We start from the raw sequence: 23,094 nt of genomic DNA on the forward strand, positions 1-23,094 counted from the left end.
GGTCCTCATGATGCTACTGGGTATCTCATACATGTCAAATTCTTCCATTGTTCTGGGGAAAGCTGGGTACATTTCTTGGTCTCCTTTGAGCCAAAGCATTAGGCTGCAAAGACCTCTTTTTCAAATCACTGATGAATCTAAACAATGTATAGAACCTAGAAATGACTTCAGGGGAGGAGTCTTAGTTTTATCCTCAGGGGCTGATGAATATTTTCTGCTTTTTAATAAGTGTAAATAAATGTTAGAAATAATGGTGGTTTGTGGAAAGACTTTGCATAGTGTAGAAAGAAGGTAAAACAATTAGAAAGGGAATGTTAATATATTTACCAGTTTGTTCTCCCTACTGGTACCACTTCCATCCCTTCATGCCCCTGCCCTTCCTGCACCTCCTTCCTCCCAGTTACCCAAATTACTGGTTCCTATCTTATTCTGTAGTGACTGGCAAATAATTCTTGCTGTAGCTATATCTAATGATGCTTAATGCTGACTTTTTTTTTTTTTTTTTTTTTTGGTAGCCTGGATTGAACCCAGGGGCACTTAACCACTGAGCACACTCCTTTTTTATTTTTTATTTTGAAACAATATCTCACCAAGTTGCTGAAGGTCTTACTAATTTGCTGAGTCTGAACTCAAACTTTTGATCCTCTTGCCTCAGCCTCCCAAGTGGCTGGAATTACAGGTATGCACCTCCATTGCAGGCTACAGATGCTGACATTTAAAGAGAAATCTTAAGTGTTTCTTGGTTTGAAGTTTTTCACTGCTGGGAGCTCTCTAGCAGATCCAAACAGACTTCTATCTCCTTCTAAGCCCCAAAACCACCTTCAGGAGGGAGAATCTTCCTTGAGAGAATGTTTGTGAGGAAATGGTTCATCTTATGAGGAAAAGTCTGCTTGGCATGTTGATTTTCCAAAGTTGTGGTCCCATAGTATATACTACATATGTGACAGGTCCTCAACCACCTGTGTGTCACCCTCCCACCAAGTCCATCTCTCAGACATCTGAGCTGATGTTATTCACTGTCAGTAAATGTCATTAAACTTCATAATTTCAAGAAAAAATGTATCCAAAGTGGCAAAAAGTTATGAAGTTTAGCAAATAAATTTTTTTACTAGATTGAAAACTATAGAAATAGAAATAAAATGTGATAATATTATCACAGACATAATCTGGAAGACATAATACGGAAGCACTCCTTCATTCAGGAGAGAAGGCTTTATAGAAAGATAGTACTTATTGAGGAAAGACTAAAGGATAAGTAGGATTTGAAATGCTGATTTGTACAAACTGAAAGAATAACCTGTGCAAAAGCACAGGTGCAGGAAAGTGAATAAAGAACCCCAAATTTGCAGAATCTGTTGTATCTGGAGCTCAGGGTTTGTGGGAAGATGTGCTAAGAGAAGAACTTGTAAATATCACTGGGAAAGGACCATTTAAGAATTCTGAATGACAAACTCCCATATTGGAATTTTTATTTATGTAGTAGATACTATCTGAGTTTTCTTCATTTTATTTATGAGACTTCTGTGTTCTCTCATAAATATCCTCTTTCTTTTTATTCATCTAAATGTCAAGAACAACATCAACAACTCAGATAATCTTAAACAGCAACACCCTCAAATATGAACTATTTGCAGATAAAAATCCAATAGTGCAGGGATGACATGAACAAATAGTGTTGAATGTGGGTTATATAGAGAGGAGCAAAGAATTTGTTGAGAAATAAGAACAAAAGGTTGGTTAAGAAAAGTCAGAAAGGATAACTTGTGTTTCTTTTTTTTTCTTTTTTTCATTTGTTTTAATTAGTTTTACATGAAAGTAGAATGCACTCTCACACATCATAAATGGAGTATAACTTCTCATTCTTCCGGTTGCACATGGTGTAGAGTTACACCGGTCAGGTAGTCATATGTACATAGAGTAAGAATGTCTAATTCATTCTACTATCCTTCCTACTCTGGTGCCTCCTCACCTCCTTTCACTCCCCTCTGTCTAATCCAAGGTCCTCCATTCCTCCCTAGCCCCAACCTCCTTATTGTGACTTAGCATCCACTTATCAGAGAAAACATTCAACCTTTGGTTCCTTGGGATTGGCTTGTTTTGCTTAGCATAATATTCTCCACTTGCATCCATTTATTGGCAAGTGTTAGGGTCTGTAAACAAGTCAAGATGGAGCCTGGCATTTTGCCAGAGGGAGTGGTTTGTGAAGTAACGCCAGCGAGCTATTAAGTGTGGAGATTCCTTATTGGTTGACTGCTGTATCTAGTTTATGTTAATTAAGATAAACTGTGTGGAATGTATCTATACCCCTCCTGTCCTACAATAAACGGCTTCCACTCCTGCTTTATCAATCTACACAAGTTGCTCGTCACCCCCCGTTATTTTGCTGCAGCCGGACTGCGGCAGGCAACAGCCACCATTTTATTCTTCTTTAAGGTTCACTAATATTCCATTGTGTATATATACTGCATTTTCTTTATCCATTCATCCATTGAAGGGCACCTAGGTTGGCTCCATGGTTTAGCTATTGCGAATTGAACTGCTATAAACACTGATTTGGCTGCGTCACTGTATAGTATGCTGATTTTAAGCCCTATGGGTATATACTGAGGAGTGGGATAACTGGGTCAAATGGTGGTTCTATTCCAAGTTTTCTGAGGAATCTTCACTACTTTCCACTGTGATTGCTCTGATTTGCAGTCCCACCAGCAATGTATGAGCATACCTGAAAGGATAATTTTTAATTCTGAGCCTTACTGAATCGCCTCTTTCTTCTAATACACATATTTATGAGAGACCAGGCACGAGACAGGCACCCCAGAGGCTCTGCAAATAAGTCTTTAGTAGCTAGTAGTGAGAAAATGTGTCCTTCATAAAAGTAAAGGATTTGTTAAGCCCCAAATAGGACACTCATCCCTCTGTCTTTCCTGTTCCAGTTTGTCCTCAGATGCTCAGAGCACCACAGACCCTGATGCTCACCACCTTTGATACTCCAGCTTCAGCAGAGGTCAGAGGAGCCATGGGGAACCACACCACTGTCACCGAGTTTGTCCTGCTGGGCCTCTCAGATGCCTGTGAGCTACAGATGCTCATCTTCCTGGGGCTCCTCCTGACCTACCTCCTCACACTGCTGGGGAACCTCCTCATTGTGGCCATCACCCTTGTGGACAGGCGCCTCCACACCCCCATGTACTACTTCCTCCGTAACTTTGCTGTCCTGGAGATCTGGTTCACCTCAGCCATCTTTCCCAAGATGCTGAACAACATCCTCACAGGACATAAGACCATCTCCTTAGCTGGATGCTTCCTACAAAGTTTCCTCTATTTCTTCCTTGGCACCACAGAATTCTTCCTATTGGCCGTGATGTCCTTTGACAGGTATGTGGCCATCTGTAACCCTTTGCGTTATGTCACCATCATGAGCAAAAGGCTGTGTGTCCAGCTAGTGCTCTGCTCATGGATGACAGGTTGCCTTCTCATCTGTGTTCCCAGCTACATCATATTTCAGCAGCCGTTCTGTGGACCCAATGTCATCAACCATTTCTTCTGTGACAACTTTCCACTCCTGGAACTCATATGTGCAGATACGAGTCTGATAGAGCTTTTGGGGTTTGTGATAGCCAACTGCAGCCTCCTGGGCACTCTGGCCGTGACGGCCACCTGCTATGGCCACATCCTCCACACCATCCTGCACATCCCCTCAGCCAAGGAGAGGCACAGAGCCTTCTCAACCTGCTCCTCCCACATCATTGTGGTGTCCCTCTTTTATGGCAGCTGCATCTTCATGTATATCCGGTCAGGCAAGGGTGGGCAGGGGGAGCACCAGAACAAGGTGGTGGCATTGCTCAACACTGTGGTGACCCCGACACTCAACCCCTTCATCTACACCCTGAGGAACAAACAAGTGAAGCAGGTATTCAGGGAGCAGGTGAGCAAGCTCCTCTCCTAAAGCTGTGGAATCCAAAGACTGAACCAAGGCTGGGGTTGTAGCTCAGTGGTAGAGCACCTGCCTAGCATGTGTGAGGCACTGGATTTGATTCTCAGCACTGCATGTAAATAAATAAAAAATAAAGGTCCATCATCAACTTAAAAAAATATTTTTAAAAAGTCTGAAGCTAATAATCCATACTAAGAGCTAAGAGAATATAAGTCCTTTCAGGATATGGAGCCTTTTCCATTTAGAAAAATTCCGTGATATATTTCTATGTGATATTTCTGATGTGCCAGTCCCCACACAACTCACCGTAAACTCAAAAGCTTTCAGTATCCTGGAGAAATTTTATTAATTACTTGCTTTGAATGCTTTGTTCATTCCATCTTTGTCTACCTGGTTTTCTAACATGTCACAAGCTCTTTGAGGACAAGGACCAGCTCTGCAATTCTTTCTTGGCCTCAAATATTAATCCATTGTCATAGCCATGAGAATGGGTACTTAGACACTGATTGATTGTTTTATATGCCTGTTTCTGTAACACTCTCAGAGGAAAGAATCGTTCTTTATTTGTACTATCATGATTTAATACTTATAGACCTGGCACAGAAATACACCCATAAGAACTCAAAACATGGCTGAGGGCCATTGCTTATCATTTTAAATATGTCATATCTGGTTTTTTTTAGTATTAAAATTCATAAAATACTCTTCATTCTAATTAATAAAAACTCTTTTATCTACTAGTTGTATTACTCTCTAGCTCATTTTCTCATCTGTAAAATGAGGATGACAAGCCCATTCTAAAGGATTATCATAGAAGTTCAATGAGCTGTTCTATGCCCCATGCCTTCAACAGTGTCTCAATAAATGTACATTCTTTGTCTCCCATTCTCATCCTACTTTGGATCTTCTTTTAAAGAATTTTGTGTCATTACCAGCAAAAGCATTTTTAATGCTTTTTGTATACAAAACAGGGATTTTACATTCAACAACAAAAAGACAAATAACCCAGTTCTAAAAATGACCAATAAGTACATGAAAATACCAATCAAAACCATAATGAGATACCACTTCACATTCATTAGGATGACTATTTTTCCAATATATTTTATTTTTAATTGAAATGGTTATTTTATATATTCATGAGGTAAAACGTGACATTTCAAAAGATGTATACAATCAGATAGGAATATTGACAACCTCAGACATGTATCATTCTTTGTGTTGGTGACATTCAAAATCCTCTTGACTCACAATTTTCAAACTTCAGTTCATTGCTGTTAGCCATGTTATCCTGCTGCGCTATATAATGTTGAAAGTTACTCCTACCCAACTGCACTCCTGAACTCATTAACTATGATGGTATTAGTTAAAAAAAAAAAAGGCTTTTTAAAACAGAAAATAGCAAAAGTTGTCAAGACTATGGAGAAATTGCAATGTCTATGCTTTGCTAGTAGGAATCTAAAATGATACAGCCACCATGAAAAGCATTATGGTAGTTCCTAAAAAAAATTACACATATATTTACCATAAAATCCAGAAATTCTACTTCAGAGTGTATATCCAACATTATTGAGAGCAGGGACTTGAACAGGACTTTGCACATCCATGTTCACAAGTGGAAAGCATCACATGGGAATCACTGCGGTCATCTTAAGGGTTGCCTATTGTGTGAACAATGCTGGTGTGTGACACCAAATACATATGATATTTGATGTATCATTAAATATTCCAAGCATTTGCATTAAACCTGTCTCATATTCTTTTTTTTTATACACAACTTTTCATTGCTCTGGTTGTACATAATATAGAGTCACACCATTCATGCAATCATACCCGTACCGAGGGTCATAATGTCCTTCATTGATGCAGCAAGATAACTACCACTGGTGACTTCCACCATCTTTCCCCCACTGACACACTCCCTCCCCTCTGCTCAATCCAAAGTTCCTCCATTCTTTCCTTGATACCACCCCCCATTATGGATCACCATCCACTTATTAGAGAAAACATTTAGCCTTTGGTTTTTGGGGGTTAGCTTACTTCACTTAGCGTGATATTCTCCAACTCCATCCATTTACCTATAAATGACATAATTTCTTTCTTCTTTAAGGCTGAGTAATATTCCATTGTTTATATATTATGGTATATAATATATAAATACTTATAGACCTGGCACAGAAATACACCCATATTTATCCTTATCCATTCATCTGTTGTAGGGCATCTAGTTTGCTTCCATAGTTTAGCTATTGTGAATTTAACTACTATAAACATTGAAGTGGCTGCATCACTGTAGAAAAATAGCCACAGAGAGGAGCTTTAGTATCCATTTCTTACCTTATTAAGCAGGTACCCAAAAAAGGGTACTCACAGCTTGAGAGCTGCAAGGCACAGAAAGTCAGGCTCTTTCTGCTTAGGTAGAGGAGGAATACAATTTCTAAAAGCATATCCCAGGAGATGTAACTAATGTGAATCATGTACACTCCTACAATCTGCTGACCAGTTCTTTGGGTCTCCTTCTTATAGGTCACTGGGTCATCATAATTCTTACCAGGAGTAAGGTGTCTACACAATAATTCACATGAGACAATCAGCTGTTGAAGGTATAGACTGCCAACGTTAGTCACCTTGCCACATCAAGGATGACCAGTAATTCTAGTCAATAATAGTCTCTATTTTATTTCTAGGACTCTGTGGTGTTACTTGAAGACAAGTATGGTGATGCTTCCAGCTTTACTTTTTTCCCTCAGGACTGCTTTATATATTTTAGTTCTTTTGTTCTTCCATATAAATTCAAGATTGTTTTTATCTAATTCTGAGAAGCATATAATTTTTGATGGGCATTTCTGATGGGCATTCCATTGAATCTGTAGATTGCTTTTGGCAGTCTGTCCATTTTAACAATATTAATTCTGCCTATCCATGAATATGAGAGATTTTTCCATTTTTTTATGTCTTCTTTGATTTTTTTCAGTGCTCTGTAATTTTCCATGTAGAGGCCTTTCACCTCCTGGGTTAGTTTTATTCCTAAGTGTTTTATTATTTTTGAAGCTATTGTGAATGGAATTGTTCACCTGGTTTCTCTTTCAGCAGACTCGTTATCTGTGTATAGAAAAGCTATCAGTTTTTTGTATGTTGACTTGCTGAATCAGTTTATCAGCTCTAGAAGTCTTCTGGTGGAGCTTTTAGAATCTTCTATGTATAGGACCATATCATCTGCAAACAGGGACAGTTTTACTTCTTCCTTTCTTATTTGCATCCCTTTTATTTCCTTCTTTTGCCTAATTGCTCTGGCTAAAGTTTCAAGTACTCTATTATATAGGAGAGGTGAGAGTAACCATCCTTGTCTTGTTTTGACTTTAGAGGAAATGCTTTCAGTTTTCCCCCTTCATCATGATGCTGGCTTTAGGTTTGTCATACATAATTTTTTTTTATGTTAAGTTCCTTTTATCCCTAGTTTCTTCAGAGTTTTTGTCATGAATGTCAAAGGCTTTTTCTGCATCTTTTGAGAGGATCATGTGATCTTTTTTGTCCATTTATTGATTTATATATGGCAAACCATATACAAATGCCTTGCATGCTGAATATGATTTGCTAATATTTTACTAAGTAATGTTCTGTACTTTTTCCCCCCCTTCAAGGGTCCTTATCTTGTTTGGGTATGAGGGTTATACTGGCTACATAAAATCTGTTTGGAAGTGTTCTCTTCCTTTGTATTTCCTGGATCAATTTGAAGAGCATTGGAATTAGCTCTGCTTTAAAGATCTGGTAGAATTCAAAACCAGGTTGGTACTGGCATAAAAACAGATACATAGATCAATGGAACAAAATAGAAGATACAGAGGCAAACCCACACAGCTACAGTCGTCTGATTCTTGACAAAATTTCCAAAAACCTATGTAGGAAAAAAAAAAAAAGCCTCTTGAACAAAGAGTGTTTGGGTAATTGGATATCCATACTTAAATCACTGACAATAGATCCCTAGCTCTTACTCTGCACAAAAGTCAATTCAAAATAGACAAAAACCTGGAAATTAAACCAGAAATTTTGCAACTACCAGAAAGAACACAGGAGAAACACTCCTACATATAGTCATAGACAGCAACTTCCTCAGTAGGACTCCTAAAGTTCAGGAAATAATACCAAGAATTAATAAATGTGTGGCATCAAACCAAAAAGCTGCTGCACAGCAAAGAAAACAACTGCATGAAGGTAGAACTTAGAGTGGGAAGAAAATCTTTGCTAGCTATGCTTCCAACAGAGAATTAAAATCTAGAATACCTTAAAAACTCAAAAAACTCAACACCAAAATCCCCAAATCAATAAGTGGGCAAATAGACACTTTTTAAGAAGCACAAATGGTCAACAATTTCGTTTAAAAAAAAATAGTTCCACTTCTTTAGCCATCAGGGAAATGCAACTCAAAACTACACTGAGATTTCATCTCATTCCATATAAAATGGCAATCATTGAGAATACAAATAATAATAAATGCTGGTGAGGATGCAGGGCCAGAGGAAATCTTTAACACTGTTGGCGGGGATGTAAAGTAGTACAACCGGTATGAGAATCAGTATGAAGTTTCCTCAAAAGACCAGGAATGAAACTACCATGAGATGGTTCAGTATTTACACAAAAGAACGAAAGTCAACATATTATAGAGATACATGTATACCCATGTTTAGAGCAGCAAGCTATGGAACCAGCCTAGGTGTTCATCAACAGGTGGATGAATAAAGAAAATGTGGTATAAATACTCTATAGGGTTTTATTTGGCCATAAAGAAGAACAAAATGATGTCATTTGCAGGAAAAAGGATGGAACTGAAGAGCATCATGTGAAGCAAAATAAGTTAGATTCAGAAAGTCAATGGGTATGTTTTATCTCATGTATGAAAGCTAGAGAAAAAGAAAAAAAAAGGATCTCAGGGGGAAAAAAGACGAGAAAGTGTTAGATAGAGGAAGAAGATCACAGGGAGTGAGGAGGGGAGGGTAAAAAACAGAAACTGGGAAGCTCCTAATTATGCACCAATAAAAATAAAATTAAAAGAGAAAATATTTTAAAACTTTAAAAATTTATTTAACTGGGTGTGGTTGAGCACATCTGTAATCTCATCAACTCAGGAAGCTGAGGCAGGAGAATTGTAAGTTTCAGGCCAGCCTCAGCAACCTAGCAAGGTCCTAAGAAATTTATTGAGATACTGTCACAAAATAAAAATAAAAAGGGCTAGTCTATACCTCAATGGGAAAGTGCCACTGGGTTCAATTTCCAGCACTAAATAGATAAAATAATTTAAAAATTAATAGCCTCTTTACTCACATTTTAAGCAATATCAGAAATCCAATCACTCATTTGCCTTCTCAAACATAGAAAGACTTCTAAAGTCAGACGATTTACTGCAGTCAAGTTATATCAGTCAGTTTTATAATGGAGGATACAGTATAATGGAGGATCTGGTTAATTTGGTAACCAAAGAAAGAAAGAGAAATTACACCAAGGACCAAGAACTATCCCAATGTCTTCTTCCCATGATTTGCCAATAAAGAGTAAGCCCCCACTGGGGGAGGTAACCACATCTGTTTAATTGACCAGTCAGTCATCTTGAATGACTGAATAACATCTAGTAGATGTTCAATAAACACGTGTTGAATAAATGATTAAGAGATGACTCAATTAAAGATTCTTCACCTCTCATAGTCCAATTCATCTTTCAAGCCTGTTTTTATAAAACTTCTCAGGAAGATCTTCCCTCATTGCTACATACTGGATGTTTTTGTCTCCCTAAAATTCATGTGTTGACCTTTAATGTGATGGTGTTTGGAGATGGGACCTCTGAGAGAGAATTCATTTTAGATGAGGTCATAAAGGTAGAGCTCTATGATGGGATTAGTACCCTTATGAGGAAAGAAAAAGACCAGAGCCCTGTTTATCTCTGCCATGTGAGAATACAGCAAGAAAATAGCCAACTGCAAACAAAGAATTGGGTCCTCATTAGATTCCAAAGCATCTGGCACCTTCATCTTAGATTTCCCAATCCCCAGAACCATAAGAAATAAATTTCTGTTGAGTCACCTAGTGTTGGTATTTTATTATAGCAGCCCAAGACAAAGACACTCAACTATCCATCTAGGTCAGAACTTCCTATGAGCTCTACTTCAGAACACTAATGGTAATTGTTTGTTTGTGGGCTTTTTAATGTCTGTCTTCCCAATACTCTGTCTCTGTATATCTACAATCTAAAGCAGAACCTTTCACAGAATAAGCTCTCAACGAAAGTACATTGAATGATTTAAACATTTTGCTTCCTTGTTATAATTTAACTTCATTAGAAGTTTCTGTCACTCTTGGTCAGAACAAAGTAAACTTTCAATCCCAAAGTCCCTATTGTCTCGATGGTAATGAATCTCAAGGGAAGTACAGATGTATCCAGCAAGAGAAGAGTGAGAATCTCAGATGGGTTAAGTTTGAGCTGGATAGCTTTGTGTATCTCTGCGTTTCCATGGAGACCAAACACAACTCCACAATCCAGGCTTGCTGCCAGCTCCACAGAGACAAGGGGTCTATGGTGAATAGCTTATCCCCAGAATCTTCTATGGACACCATGGCCCCGTAGAGTGTGTATTATTAGTCAGAAAACTCTAAAGTATAACTGAAAGTGAGTCGTATAAATCTGCATCAATTGATATCTGTGTCTCCTTTAACAGAGAAGTAGAAGGATAATTCATTAAGTTTCTATATTTACTTCCCCAGGAAAGTAGTAAACAGTGATGCAGTGGGACAGGAGTAACAGTAGCCTCCTGAGAAATCAGTGAACCTAGAAGTTCTGAGGACTTCCAGAACAGATCTGGGCACATGTCAGTCATAAGAGAGCCAGGAGCAGCATTAAGAGAGATTGGTTTGGGAAAACATGAAGGTTTGGTAAGGACAGGACCTGTCCACGCACATGACCTGCAGACCATGCCTTGGCTCCAGAGCTTCGTTCACTGTGAAAGTCTAACTTTGCATGTCTAGTGAACCCAGAGGAACCATAGTCCTCAAGCAGCACTGAAGACCCAGGAGCTTCTGATGAAACTAGGAACTATGTCATCAGAACTGCCTGGGAGAACAATCGAGCACCTCACCCGGTGGCTAGTGAAGTAACCAGTCTGGTACAATCTCAGGAATGGGGTAAAAGGAATTGGGTTCTTCTGAACACTCTTGCTAGAAGTCTATTGTTTGTTTCCAGGTGTCCATTGGCAGGCTATGGCACCACTGACTTCTTTGAAATTTCATTGTTATTAATATCCTGACTCATGTTCAACCAATAAGTTACAGAATCCCAAGGCTTTTCTTATGCTTTCCATTAACAGTCATTTGCTTTCCCTTTGTCTCTCCTGAAATGTTCTACCCAACTCTTAATGAGCTCACTCTGTTTCTTTTTATGATTTTGGGGTTTAAGCTATTGTATAATTTATAATTTCATACAAGTTATAATGAAAGAAAAATCACCCACAATTCTCCCATCTTTGCATGGAAATTATGTTCATTTTTTCATATTCATATCTAGTCCTCCTCCACTTAAATTCAGATTTTCCTTGTCTGTGAGGTCCTATGTTATCATTTCTCTGATTCAATTTTATCACATTAGTTCCTGCGCTCATCCTGGGTAGAGTCAGCTTTTCAATAAACAGAAGCTTGCTTTAACCTGACATTTCCATAAAAACAATCAATCATAAGGTTGCCTTCTTCTTTATCCAAATGTCTGAGAACAATATTAAGCAATGTAACCTAGAAATAATAATCACTAGAAGGAAAGATATATTCTTTAAAGTCAAAATTGAGCCCATAAACATCTCTATCAGCATTTATTGTTTTATATTACTGAGGGAATTATCTGAAAGTATTAAACATAATACCCAAACTCTAAATGTGTGCTTTCCTCCATTTACATACCAGATTCACAGGACATGTATTCCTCAAAAAACAAATCAACCAAATAATAACAAAAAGTTTGTAATGGCATGACAGAATATATGTTATAGCAGTATATGGCAAGGAAAGGGGTACAAAATAACATAATCTATCAGCATAGTTATGTAAACTAATACATAAACAGTAAATTAAAAATAGAAAAAAATACAATAGAAATACATCAAAAATTTTTTTTTTCTTTTTCAGTTGTTGGAAGATAGAACCCAGCTTCTCTCATAGAATAAGTAAGTGCTGGGGCTGGGCTTGTGGCTCAGTGGTAGAGCACTTGCCTTGCATGTGTGAGGCACTAGGTTCAATTCTCAGCACCACATAAAAATATATAAAATAAAGGTCCACTGACAACTAAATAATATTTTTAAAAAAGAAAGAAAGAAAGAAGAAGCAAGTGTTCTACCGCTAAGCTACACCCCAGCCCCATCAAAATCTTAGAAGTTGTTTCCGGATAGGTATAGGTGATTTTTTTTTTAAATTTTTTAGTTGTAGATGGACACAATACCTTTATTTTATTTGTTTATTTTTAGGTGGTGCTGAGGATCAAACCCAGTGTCTCTCGCATGCTAGGCAAGCACTCTACCACTGAGCCACAACTTCTGCCCAATAGGTGATTCTTTTTATTCTTATTCCTCTGTATTCCCTAAATTGGCTTGTATTATCTCTATGATTTCAATAATTTTGTCCTAAACCCACCATCTTTTTTTGTAATTTTACTCTTACTATTATTGTCCTAATAGAGTTTCAACCATGGAGAGATAAAAAAAATAGCTTGGATTATATGATTGCTCACTTTGTAGCCAGACCAGGGCTAAATGTTGGGTACACATTACCCATTTAAATCCAAGGACAATATTGTTGCCTAGGTATTGTAACTATTCCCATTGAGGGATTGGTGTGGTATTGACAGGTAACTTGTCACAGATAAGTTAGTAAATCACACATTTGAATAAAATGCCTTCAGAGACTAGTGCCAGCATGTTGCTTTTCATTAAAAGTCGGTGACTCATTGGATGCCAGATTTTAAAAGGGAAATATTTTAATTTTAGGAGACCCCTGACAGCATTTGAATGAATGTAGGAAAAGATAATCATCTGATCTAAAAGAATGAGAGGAATTTATAGTTTCCTTACAGAAAATAAGGAAATAGCAGAAAAATTGGTAAAAACAAAATGTACCAAAATACTTGCAAAAACTTGAGCAAAATTAGGTTGAAGTATACAACTTGATGCTAACTCAAGGAAGCACCCAGAAAACCAGCATGAGGAGGTAAAAACCAGGGCTGGTAGCTAAAAGAATTAAAAGATTCCTTAAGAACAAAATAGGACACTCATCCCTCTGTCTTTCCGGTTCCAGCTTGTCCTCAGATGCTCAGAGCACCACAGACCCTGATGCTCACCACCTTTGATACTCCAGCTTCAGCAGAGGTCAGAGGAGCCATGGGGAACCACACCACTATCACCGAGTTTATCCTGCTGGGGCTCTCAGATGCCTGTGAGCTACAGATGCTCATCTTCCTGGGGCTCCTCCTGACCTACCTCCTCACACTGCTGGGGAACCTCCTCATTGTGGCCATCACCCTTGTGGACAGGCGCCTCCACACCCCCATGTACTACTTCCTCCGTAACTTTGCTGTCCTGGAGATCTGGTTCACCTCAGCCATCTTTCCCAAGATGCTGAACAATACCCTCACAGGACATAAGACCATCTCCTTAGCTGGATGCTTCCTACAATGTTTCCTCTATTTCTTCCTTGGTACTGCAGAATTCTTCCTATTGGCAGTGATGTCCTTTGACAGGTATGTGGCCATCTGTAACCCTTTGCGTTATGTCACCATCATGAGCAAAAGGCTGTGTGTCCAGCTAGTGCTCTGCTCATGGATGACAGGTTTCCTTCTCATCTGTGTTCCTTGTTACATCATATTTCAGCAGCCGTTCTGTGGACCCAATGTCATCAACCATTTCTTCTGTGACAGCTTTCCACTCCTGGAACTCATATGTGCAGATACGAGTCTGATAGAGCTTCTGGGGTTTGTGATAGCCAATTGCAGCCTCCTGGGCACTCTGGCCGTGACGGCCACCTGCTATGGCCACATCCTCCACACCATCCTGCACATCCCCTCAGCCAAGGAGAGGCACAGAGCCTTCTCAACCTGCTCCTCCCACATCATTGTGGTGTCCCTCTTCTATGGCAGCTGCATCTTTATGTATATCCGGTCAGGCAAGGGTGGGCAGGGGAAGGACCAGAACAAGGTGGTGGCATTGCTCAACACTGTGGTGACCCCAACACTCAACCCCTTCATCTACACCCTGAGGAACAAACAGGTGAAGCAGGTATTCAGGGAGCAGGTGAGCAAGCTCCTCTCACAAAGTTGAGTCAGATCTGAGAGAGGGAAAAAAATCACCTCCTTGTCAACCTCTGCTAATGAAAGTCTTGTCTTGATCTCCATAGATTCTCCCTTCATAGACAATTTTTGCCAGGTAGTCTAACATATAGCCATTTCATATATGTATCATTATTAGTCCATCCATTCTTGTTCAGAAAACAGAAAATTTAATATGCCACTTCTGTGTGACATACATCTTGATATTTCTAACATTATTCTTTATGGTAAAATACTGAAAAATTACCCTCTGAGAACAGAAATGAACTAAAAACACCTACTATCCCATCTTTATTATAGTAAAATTTCTAACCAGTGCATTAGAGCAAGAAGAAAAAGTTAAAGGACTAAGCAAGAAAGGAAGAAATATTATCATCATCACTAACATGCTCTTGGAATTAATAAGTTCATGGACACAAGTTCAACCTATGGGAAGTTTAATGTTTGTTTTATATTTTATGCTTATACTCCAGTGATAAATAGAAATTTTAATGTTTAATGATATTATTTTTCCATAGCATCAAAAAATATCAAATAAGCCAGGTGTGTGGCACATGCCTGTTATCCCAGTGGCTCAGGAGGCTGAGACAGTAGGATCACAAGTTCAAAGCCAGCCTCAGCAATGGAGAGGCACTAAGCAACCAAGTGAGACTCTGTCTCTAAATAAAATACAAAATAGGGCTGGGGATGTAATTCAGTGGTCAAGTACCCCTGATTTCAATCCCCATTATCAAAAAAAATCAAATATATAGGATAAAACTATTGAAAGATATACCTATCCTTTACTCAAGAACTACAAAGCAGCTTGGTCTGATAGCACACAAGTGTAATTCTATCTACTCAGAAGGCTGAGTCAAGAAGATAGCAATCCAAGGCCAGCCTCAGCAAATTAGTAGACACTGTCACTCTCAGCTGGAGAGGCAGGGCAGTGATAGAGTGCCTGCTTTGCATGGGTGAGGCCATAGGTTTGATCCCCTATCCTGCAAAAATAAAACAAATAAAAAGAACTACAAAATATCATTAAGGAAAATAGAAGACTATATAATTGGAGCAATATTCCATATAAATAGGCTTAAAGATTCTATATTATCTCCCCAGTTGATCTGGGTATTCAAGAGTCCTAACCAAAATCTAGAGAGAGAGAAATTGACACACTAGGGCTGGGGCTGTAGCTCAGTGGCAGAGTCCTTGCCTAGCATGCATGAGGCACTGGGTTCGATCCTCAACACCATATAAAAAATAAAAATAAAGGCATTCTGTGTATCTACAACTACCAAAAATAAATAAATTTTTTAAAAAAGAAATTGACATGCTAGCTCTATAATCAACATGAAAACACAGTAAGCCAAGAATAGCTAAGACAATCTTGGACAATTACGGAACCTGGTAATTGTCCAGGTTCACTTACATATATCATTTGAATTTTCCAACACCTATTTGAGGTGCCATATGTGGCATTATGATCTCCATTTTCCAACAGGGGACAGAGAATCTCAAGGGTTAGGGGTACATGCCTAAGACCACCCAGCTGGTAGGAGGTGGCTGAGTCAGAATTTAAATTCAGACCCTCCAATTCCAGGTCTGGTATCCTTCCCATGTAGAGTGCTGCTCACCTTGAGGGAAACAACTCACCTTGGCAGGAAAGGAACTGTCAGAGGGCAAGAAGACTTGGTAGGAAGCGAGATGGGAAGATGATGTGGGCCCATTTCACAGTTTTGCCCAGGACCAAGCCTGAATCAACCTTACTGTCTGCCCACTGCCTTTGCCATCAGGTGAGAATTCCCCAGTGGCCTGTGGAGTGCTACACTGTGTTGTTCTCAGATGCCAGAACATAACTTGCCTACACATAAGAAAACACTAAGAGAGCTCACAAGGTCTAGAGTAGCTCCCAAATCTGATGGTCAAATTTGCTATGCAAAATCCAATCTCTCTCCAGACACAACTGCGCCCATGGGAAACAGACTTGAAGGGTCTGTTGGTGTGTATAGAGATAATAAGCAGCCCCATGCCCCTCACTCAGAATAATTTCCCCTTACTTGACATGAGTTAAAGAATCCATGTATTCCACAAGTTCTTCTTTGAGGAATAAATGTCTAAGATGTGCTTTGACAGCCCTAAAAATAAAAATTTAAAAAATACACAATTGCTCTAATCACATATTTTACCAATAAAAATTGTTGAAGTCACAGAATTTATCACAAAAAACAGATGTTAGAATGTACTATTCGATCTCTGCTTTGAAAACAGGGCAAAGTACTTCCTGTTGGGGAAGCAAACTGTTGCACAGCTCCTCCAATTATAAAGATCAGTAGACAGAGGGAGGGTCCCAGGCCTCCAAAGGAGGCCTAATGAAATACAATTCTCTCCATAAACATTTCTCTGAATTTACAGCTACCAATCCTAATTCTAACTTACTCTAGCCTCCAACTTCTTTGGCCTCAAATTTACCTAAAAACTGTCCCTGAAACTTGGTGGACAGGCTTGTTATCCCTAGTTGGGTTCACTCTGAATCTGACCAGGAGCTCATCCTGACTCTACTTTTCCTATTGCAGCAACTGAAGATTAACATCTTGTTCAATCCAGTTTCCAACCTGTGAGTGGGCCAGATGTTTTGAAGGGAGTTGGGGATGGTGGTATTGTTTCTTTTTTTTTTTATTATGCTGGGATCTAACTCAGGGCCTCATGCATGCTAGACAAGCACTCTGCCACTGAGCTACAACTCTAGCCCTTAGTATTGACTTCTTTATTCTTTAAGTGAAGCCTTCTCATACTGTCGTGGCTTACTATATGGTCAGAAAAAGGTAAGTTTCCCTATTGGATTAAATGTATTCTAACTTCCACCCCCTAAAGTTGACACAGAGCAAATCTGAATGTGTGACGGCCATCAACCCTTCGAAAACAGTTACCACACTCTCCTGTCATCCATTTAGGTCTCCTTCTGAAAAGTTGTGAACCCCAACATATCCAAGAAGAACTTTAAATACTTTGTGATTTCAAAAGAGGATATAGTAGTCATATCACTGCCCCTTGTGCGCCAACATCCACTTGACCTCCCCATTTTAACACCAGCAACTGCCAATGTTACATCTCAGAGCTCTGATAGATTCTCTGGCCTCAGGAGCTGCTCTGCCTGTGCTCATCTCCTGGAGCTGCCACTCACCAACTCTCCTTCAGGGAAACTGCCTTCAGTGCACTTGGGAGCCTTCTGAAGAAAATGTCCTTTAGTGAATCCAAGGTCATTTACCTTTCTAAGGGAGATTCCTGAACAGATTCAGAGGTACATATAAGTCCCTTCCGGGAGATATGGCACAGGAGCCTACCCCTAGTGACTTAGGGTAGCTTTCCACTTTAAAGCCGATCTGCCACTTTTGAAAAGAACATATAAATTTAACCTCATTAGTATTCCCTTTAAAGTACATGTCAAAGGGCTGGGAGTATAGCTCAGTGGTAGAGTGCCTGCTTAGCATGCAAGAAAACTCAGGTTCAAGTCCCAGCACCACCAAAACAGAAGAAGAAAATAGATCTTAATATCAACCTTTACTCTCTACTTCTACTGCTTTCACCTAGTTCAAGTCTCCAATATCTGTCATAAATAGCTGCTATGATCTCCTGACCCACGTCCCTAGTCTTCTCTTTCCCTTTCAAACCCATCCTCCACATAGAAACCAGAGTGAGCTTTATGAAATGTCTGTCTAAAACTCATTAATGGAGTCAGGATTCAGGGATGTGTGTAGGACTAGAACCCAGATTAATGTGTTAGTGTGTCTTCTCAATGATCAATTTTACTTCCCCTCCTCCTGGGGTTTTTCCAAGTCAGACAACTATGGGCAGTGAAATGAGGAAAGAGCTTCTCTTTGATCTTCAAATGAAACCAAAATGCCTTAGCTTCACCTTCAGTGACCTTTGGTGATTCTGAGGTCATTTGATTTTCTAAGGGAAAATCCCCAGTTGATTTCAAGTTGCCTATCTTGCTGGCCCAAGCCTCACCACCCAGCAGCAGCTTCTGCCCCTTGCCCCTCACCTATCTCCTCCAGTCATACTGGCCTCCTTTCTGGTCCTGAATATTCCAGGCATTTGTTCACTTATCATCCCCCTTGCTGCCTAAAGACAGGACAAGGTATCTCTGCATCTATATTTATCTGCCATTGCCCATACATTTCTATCCTCTCAAAACATAAAGTTTTGTGGAGGTTTTTTTTGGGGGAGGGGTTACCAGGGATTGAACTCAGGGGCACTCAACCACTGAGCCACATCCCCAGCCCAATTTTGTATTTAATTTAGAGACAGGGTTTCACTGAGTTGCTAAGCACCTTGCCATTTCTGAGGCTGGCTTTGAACTCGGGATCCTACTGTCTCAGCCTCCTGAGCCACTAGGATTACAGGCATGCACCACTGCACCCAGCTATAACAAAGTTTTAACAAATGAGGGGATTCATTTTTGTTTTGTTCCCCAGAGACATATAATTGTACTTCTGCTTTAATCATCTAAACAACTTGCAGATAAATCATGGGTTCAGTCCCTGCTAGCTCCTCAGGCTCAAAGGCCTCTTTCTGCCTGGAGGACCATCCTCAGGGAGCTGGAGGCAGGAGAGGAGGGAGTACAGAGTGGTCCTCTCCTAATTCTACTGCCCATGCTGTCTGACTTGGAAAAACCCCAGGAAGAGGGAAAAGAGAATTGGCCTTTGAGAAGACACTAACCTGGATCTTCTCCCTAAATACATCCCTGAATCCTGACTCCACTAATGATATCCACGGAAATTTCCCTCTGGTGAAATGTTCCTGCCTCCAGACAGCCATGCAGATGCGACCATGGCTCAAAAATGCTCCACAATCCTTGAAAATAGGCACTATAATCTGTGGATTTTACCAACTACATGTAAGCAAAACCTTGCCGGCTTAGTTAACATTTGTCCCATGTTTTCACATTTCACGTTATAGATATAATCCCAACCTGTGGAACTGAATACAATTTATAAACAAGAGTATAAAATGTTGTAAAATATTTTCCAGCTGTCTATTTGTCCTTATCCTCCTTATTTCTCCTCTCTTTTAGGTCCTTTACCCCTTTGAAGGGGAAGGGAAATAGAAGTCAAGGCTGGAGGAATACATTGTTCAGGTATTGGGGGTGTAATTTCTAAGTGAACCTCTGCAGACAATATTGATCAGCACTAAAGTGTTGATACAAAGTCAGCTTATTTAGCATTTCCTACTGTTAGAGGACAGATAGATGATGGGAATATGAAGTTTAGAAAATAATTCTATAAAATAGGCCCACAGTGCTAACCCCCACATACTTTCTTTTTCCAATAAGCAATTTACCTGGAGCCCTGCCCAGCCTAAGTGGACAGGATATATCACATTTCTCAGCAATCTACCTGTTCACGCAGGAGAAATGCAGACCCAAAATAATCTTGATAAGAGGAACTCAAGTTATCCTGAAGGAGAAAACTTTTATGACTAGATCCTGAAACTCAGGGAGATAAGGATAGTTCCTCCTAACCATAAAAATTTTTAAGAATATATGATTAAGAATCCAATTAGAACTGGTCAGCACGGGCCAAGATGACCTAGAATTGCCATGACAGTGGGGACTTGAAGGTCATTGTCAATCAGAAGTCAAGAGGTGAACCTGGGAGGGACTCTGGAACCTTTTCTGGGATCCCCAATAAAACTGGATGGCAGGAAAGAAACATTGTCCCTCTCCTCTCTGAGAGGACACTCTCTCCCTTAAGAGTGTCTCCTTTCCCTTTTCTCTATCCTTTCAATAAACTAATTTCTGTTACTGAGTGACATGTCTGAAATCTTTCTGACCTGATCACGAGAATCGTGGTTTGAAGAGGGGGTCTTTGCAGTACCTCAGCTTCCTAGAAGGCCGCAGCTCCATAACATTACTATGGCCCAACAATCACTCAGCCAACAATTATTTATTGAGTACCCTATCCCATGCCTAACATTCATTCACTCAATAGTTCAACAAAACTTTATGTTGCCATGACTTGTTTGATACTGAGACACAAAAAATGATGAGGATACTCATCATAGTTCATATCTGCAAAAAGATCATCAACACATGCAACTGAACGACAACCTGAGTTAAATCATAGGGAGCTAGCAATGAATGTTCATAATAAAATTCAGAACAGGCTGAAGTTATTTTTTAAAAAATAATAATAAAAGCAAAAAACAAACCCAAAAAAGTACATAAAAGAGAAAGTGCCTGCACCAAGTCTTGAAATAGAGTAAGTAATAGATAAGCAAAAGAAAAGGGTTGGAGGAAGGCACCCCAGGCTCTGGGAACAACTTCAGTGAAGGCCAGAGGCTGAATTAAACAGAAATGCTTTGGGAGTAGTAAGAAAGTGAAAAGGACAAAGTAGGCTCTTCATTAGAGCCACAAACCAATCTAAAGCTTTTCTAAAGGAATGGTGGAATTTTGTTCAGAGATTGTGTGAGTTATAAGTCTTTAAACAGTGGTAGCTTATAATTAAACCATTGTCTCTAGTCATTGTTAGATAGCTACTGAGAAAAACCAGTTACCCTGTGCTAATGTGTAACTTCTTTGTTTTATGCAAAATAGCCAGCTTCCGTCTGAAAAAGAGCTTGATACCTCTATTCAAGTGGAAATGAATACCTCTGTCTGGTTGGATAAGAGAAACTCTAGGGCTTTAATAACCACTGGGCCTTTCCTAGACACACAAGGTCAGAGCAAAAGCCCTGCATGCAGAGAAGCCAAAGAATGGGCCCAGGCCTTACCATTCCTGTGCAAGCAGCTGATGCAGACAGATGCCCCTACCAAGCCCAAAGGCAGAAGGAGACGCCTGAGAAAGACACTGCTGGGATAGAGAGGAAGAAGAAAGGCATCCCACAAAAGTCAAACTGAAAGGAAAGACAAACAATGAGAAATGCTTTTCTCTTCAAACTAAAATTCAGAACAAATGGAGAAAAACTTAAGGATGAGTAAGAGAAACCAAAAAAGGTATTCTACTCCATTATTATTATTTTTAAAAAATATTTATTTTTTAGGTGTAGATGGACACAACACAATGCCTTTTTTTTTTTTTAATGTGGTGCTGAGGCTCCAACGGGGTCACGCCCACGCTCGGCAAGTGCTCTACTGCTGAGCCACAATCCCAGCCCATCTACTCTATTATTTTTTAAATTTAAACATGAGTCAAAGATAAAAACTACTGGGATTGAGAATGTAGCTCAGTGGAAGAGAATTTGCCTAGTGTGCACGAGGCCCTGGGTTTCATCTCTATACACTGAAAATAAAAAAAGAAAGATAACATCATTGGTGCTAATGATTGATTAATCACCAAAGTTTTAATTTTAGTCATCTTAATTAAGATGATAAAGAGAAATCAGAGAAGTGACAAGTAATGGTCAGAGATAAAAATTTGGGGATTTAGAATTCTCCACTTTTTCCTAACAGTGGAGTTGGCTAAACTAGTAAGTGTGTGTGCATGAAAACCCCTGAGAACTGATATTTGCTGAAGAAGCTGTGTCTGTATTAAATATCCTACAGTCTGTTTGACCTTGGAGAGATGGAATGTTGCAGATCAAGAGCCAAAATTATCTTTGTTATGCTCGAATTCGGGACCCCCAAAAGACCACCAGAGACCAAGATCGATGTAAACAGCAAAGAGGTGTTTATTGCAAGCTAGCTTGGTCCTCCGCACATGCACACAGCAACTGGTGACGCTGAGAGGCCCCTTGAGCCCAGGGTTTGCAGCAGTTTTATACATTCTTTGGAGAAAGCAGGAACCCCCACATACATCACAGCATCTCTTGGCAAATCATCACATGCCGCAAGAAAATCAAATAACAACTCAAAAACATGATTAGCACATTCACTGGCGGGAACAAGTTGGGTAGGGGTGATTGGTTACTACAAGAGGGGGATTCGTTTGAACTGATTGGTTTAAGCCAAAAGGGGTGTTCATGCTGAACTACATGGTTTCCCAACACGTTATCAACCACCATAAACTACTGGGAGGGTCATCTGGCACCCCAGGTATTTCCCTGTCTCATGCTGATTGATGGCTGCTAGGGGGCTGCTATGGATCCCCACCCAGCCTGACTGAGTCAGGGACACCTGGCACAGCAGATCTCTCCTGTTATTTGTAGATAAACAACTTAGCAGGATGGAAATGTGCCTAGGAGTGCTCTATGGGTCTTTCCAAGGACAAAGGTCATGTCCCTTCCTTGGACAGGCTTTGCTCTGAGGTAGAGGCTGGTTTTTCACTTGAACTATTTTAGGTCCTTTAATAGCTATTTACTTTAACTTTTGTATCTAACTCACCTTTCTTCTAAGGAATAGATAAACTTTTCAGAATGAATGGATAAGCTTAGCAGACCTCTAGCCTCAACCAGCCCTAGAGCCAAGAGCAGTGTGAGATAACATCTGAAAGCTGAAGAATAGAATTCCCTGCCTTGCTGTAGCCTGCCTATTTGATGCTCCCACCAATGTTATTACTAAAGGTATTGATTTATTTTGTTCCATGACTATAAAAATTCATAGTAACCTCTGGGCACTGTGGCACACACCTGTAATCTCAGCAACTCAGGAGGCTGATGCAAGAGGATCACAAGTTCAAAGCCAGCCTGAGCAACTTAGTGACATCCTGTCTCAAAATTTAAAAAGTAAAAAGGTTTGGAGATGTAGCTCAGTGGATAGGTCCCCTGGATTTAATCCCCAGTACAAAAAAAAAAAAAAGGGGTTTTTTTTTTTTTAATGTCAAGTAACCTCTTACATGTAGAACATGTCATTTAGGGTAACTCAAATTCCCAGGCCATGGTCACTCACAGTTGGCTCACA

The 23,094-nt window shown here is 39.7% G+C and overlaps 2 protein-coding genes across 2 annotated transcripts; both read left to right on the forward strand.

Annotated features, from left to right (window-relative positions):
• Positions 1–3,016: 3,016 nt before the first annotated feature.
• LOC139704610 (olfactory receptor 6E1) lies at positions 3,017–3,946 on the forward strand. The gene has a single exon (XM_071607399.1). It carries the CDS (start codon positions 3,017–3,019, stop codon positions 3,944–3,946), a length of 930 nt encoding a protein of 309 aa, XP_071463500.1.
• Positions 3,947–13,335: 9,389 nt separating this feature from the next.
• Positions 13,336–14,271, forward strand: LOC139704611 (olfactory receptor 6E1-like). The gene has a single exon (XM_071607400.1). It carries the CDS (start codon positions 13,336–13,338, stop codon positions 14,269–14,271), a length of 936 nt encoding a protein of 311 aa, XP_071463501.1.
• Positions 14,272–23,094: the final 8,823 nt, after the last annotated feature.

This window comes from Marmota flaviventris, chromosome 2, assembly GCF_047511675.1.
Source record: "Marmota flaviventris isolate mMarFla1 chromosome 2, mMarFla1.hap1, whole genome shotgun sequence".
NCBI classification, from domain to species: Eukaryota; Metazoa; Chordata; class Mammalia; order Rodentia; family Sciuridae; genus Marmota; species Marmota flaviventris.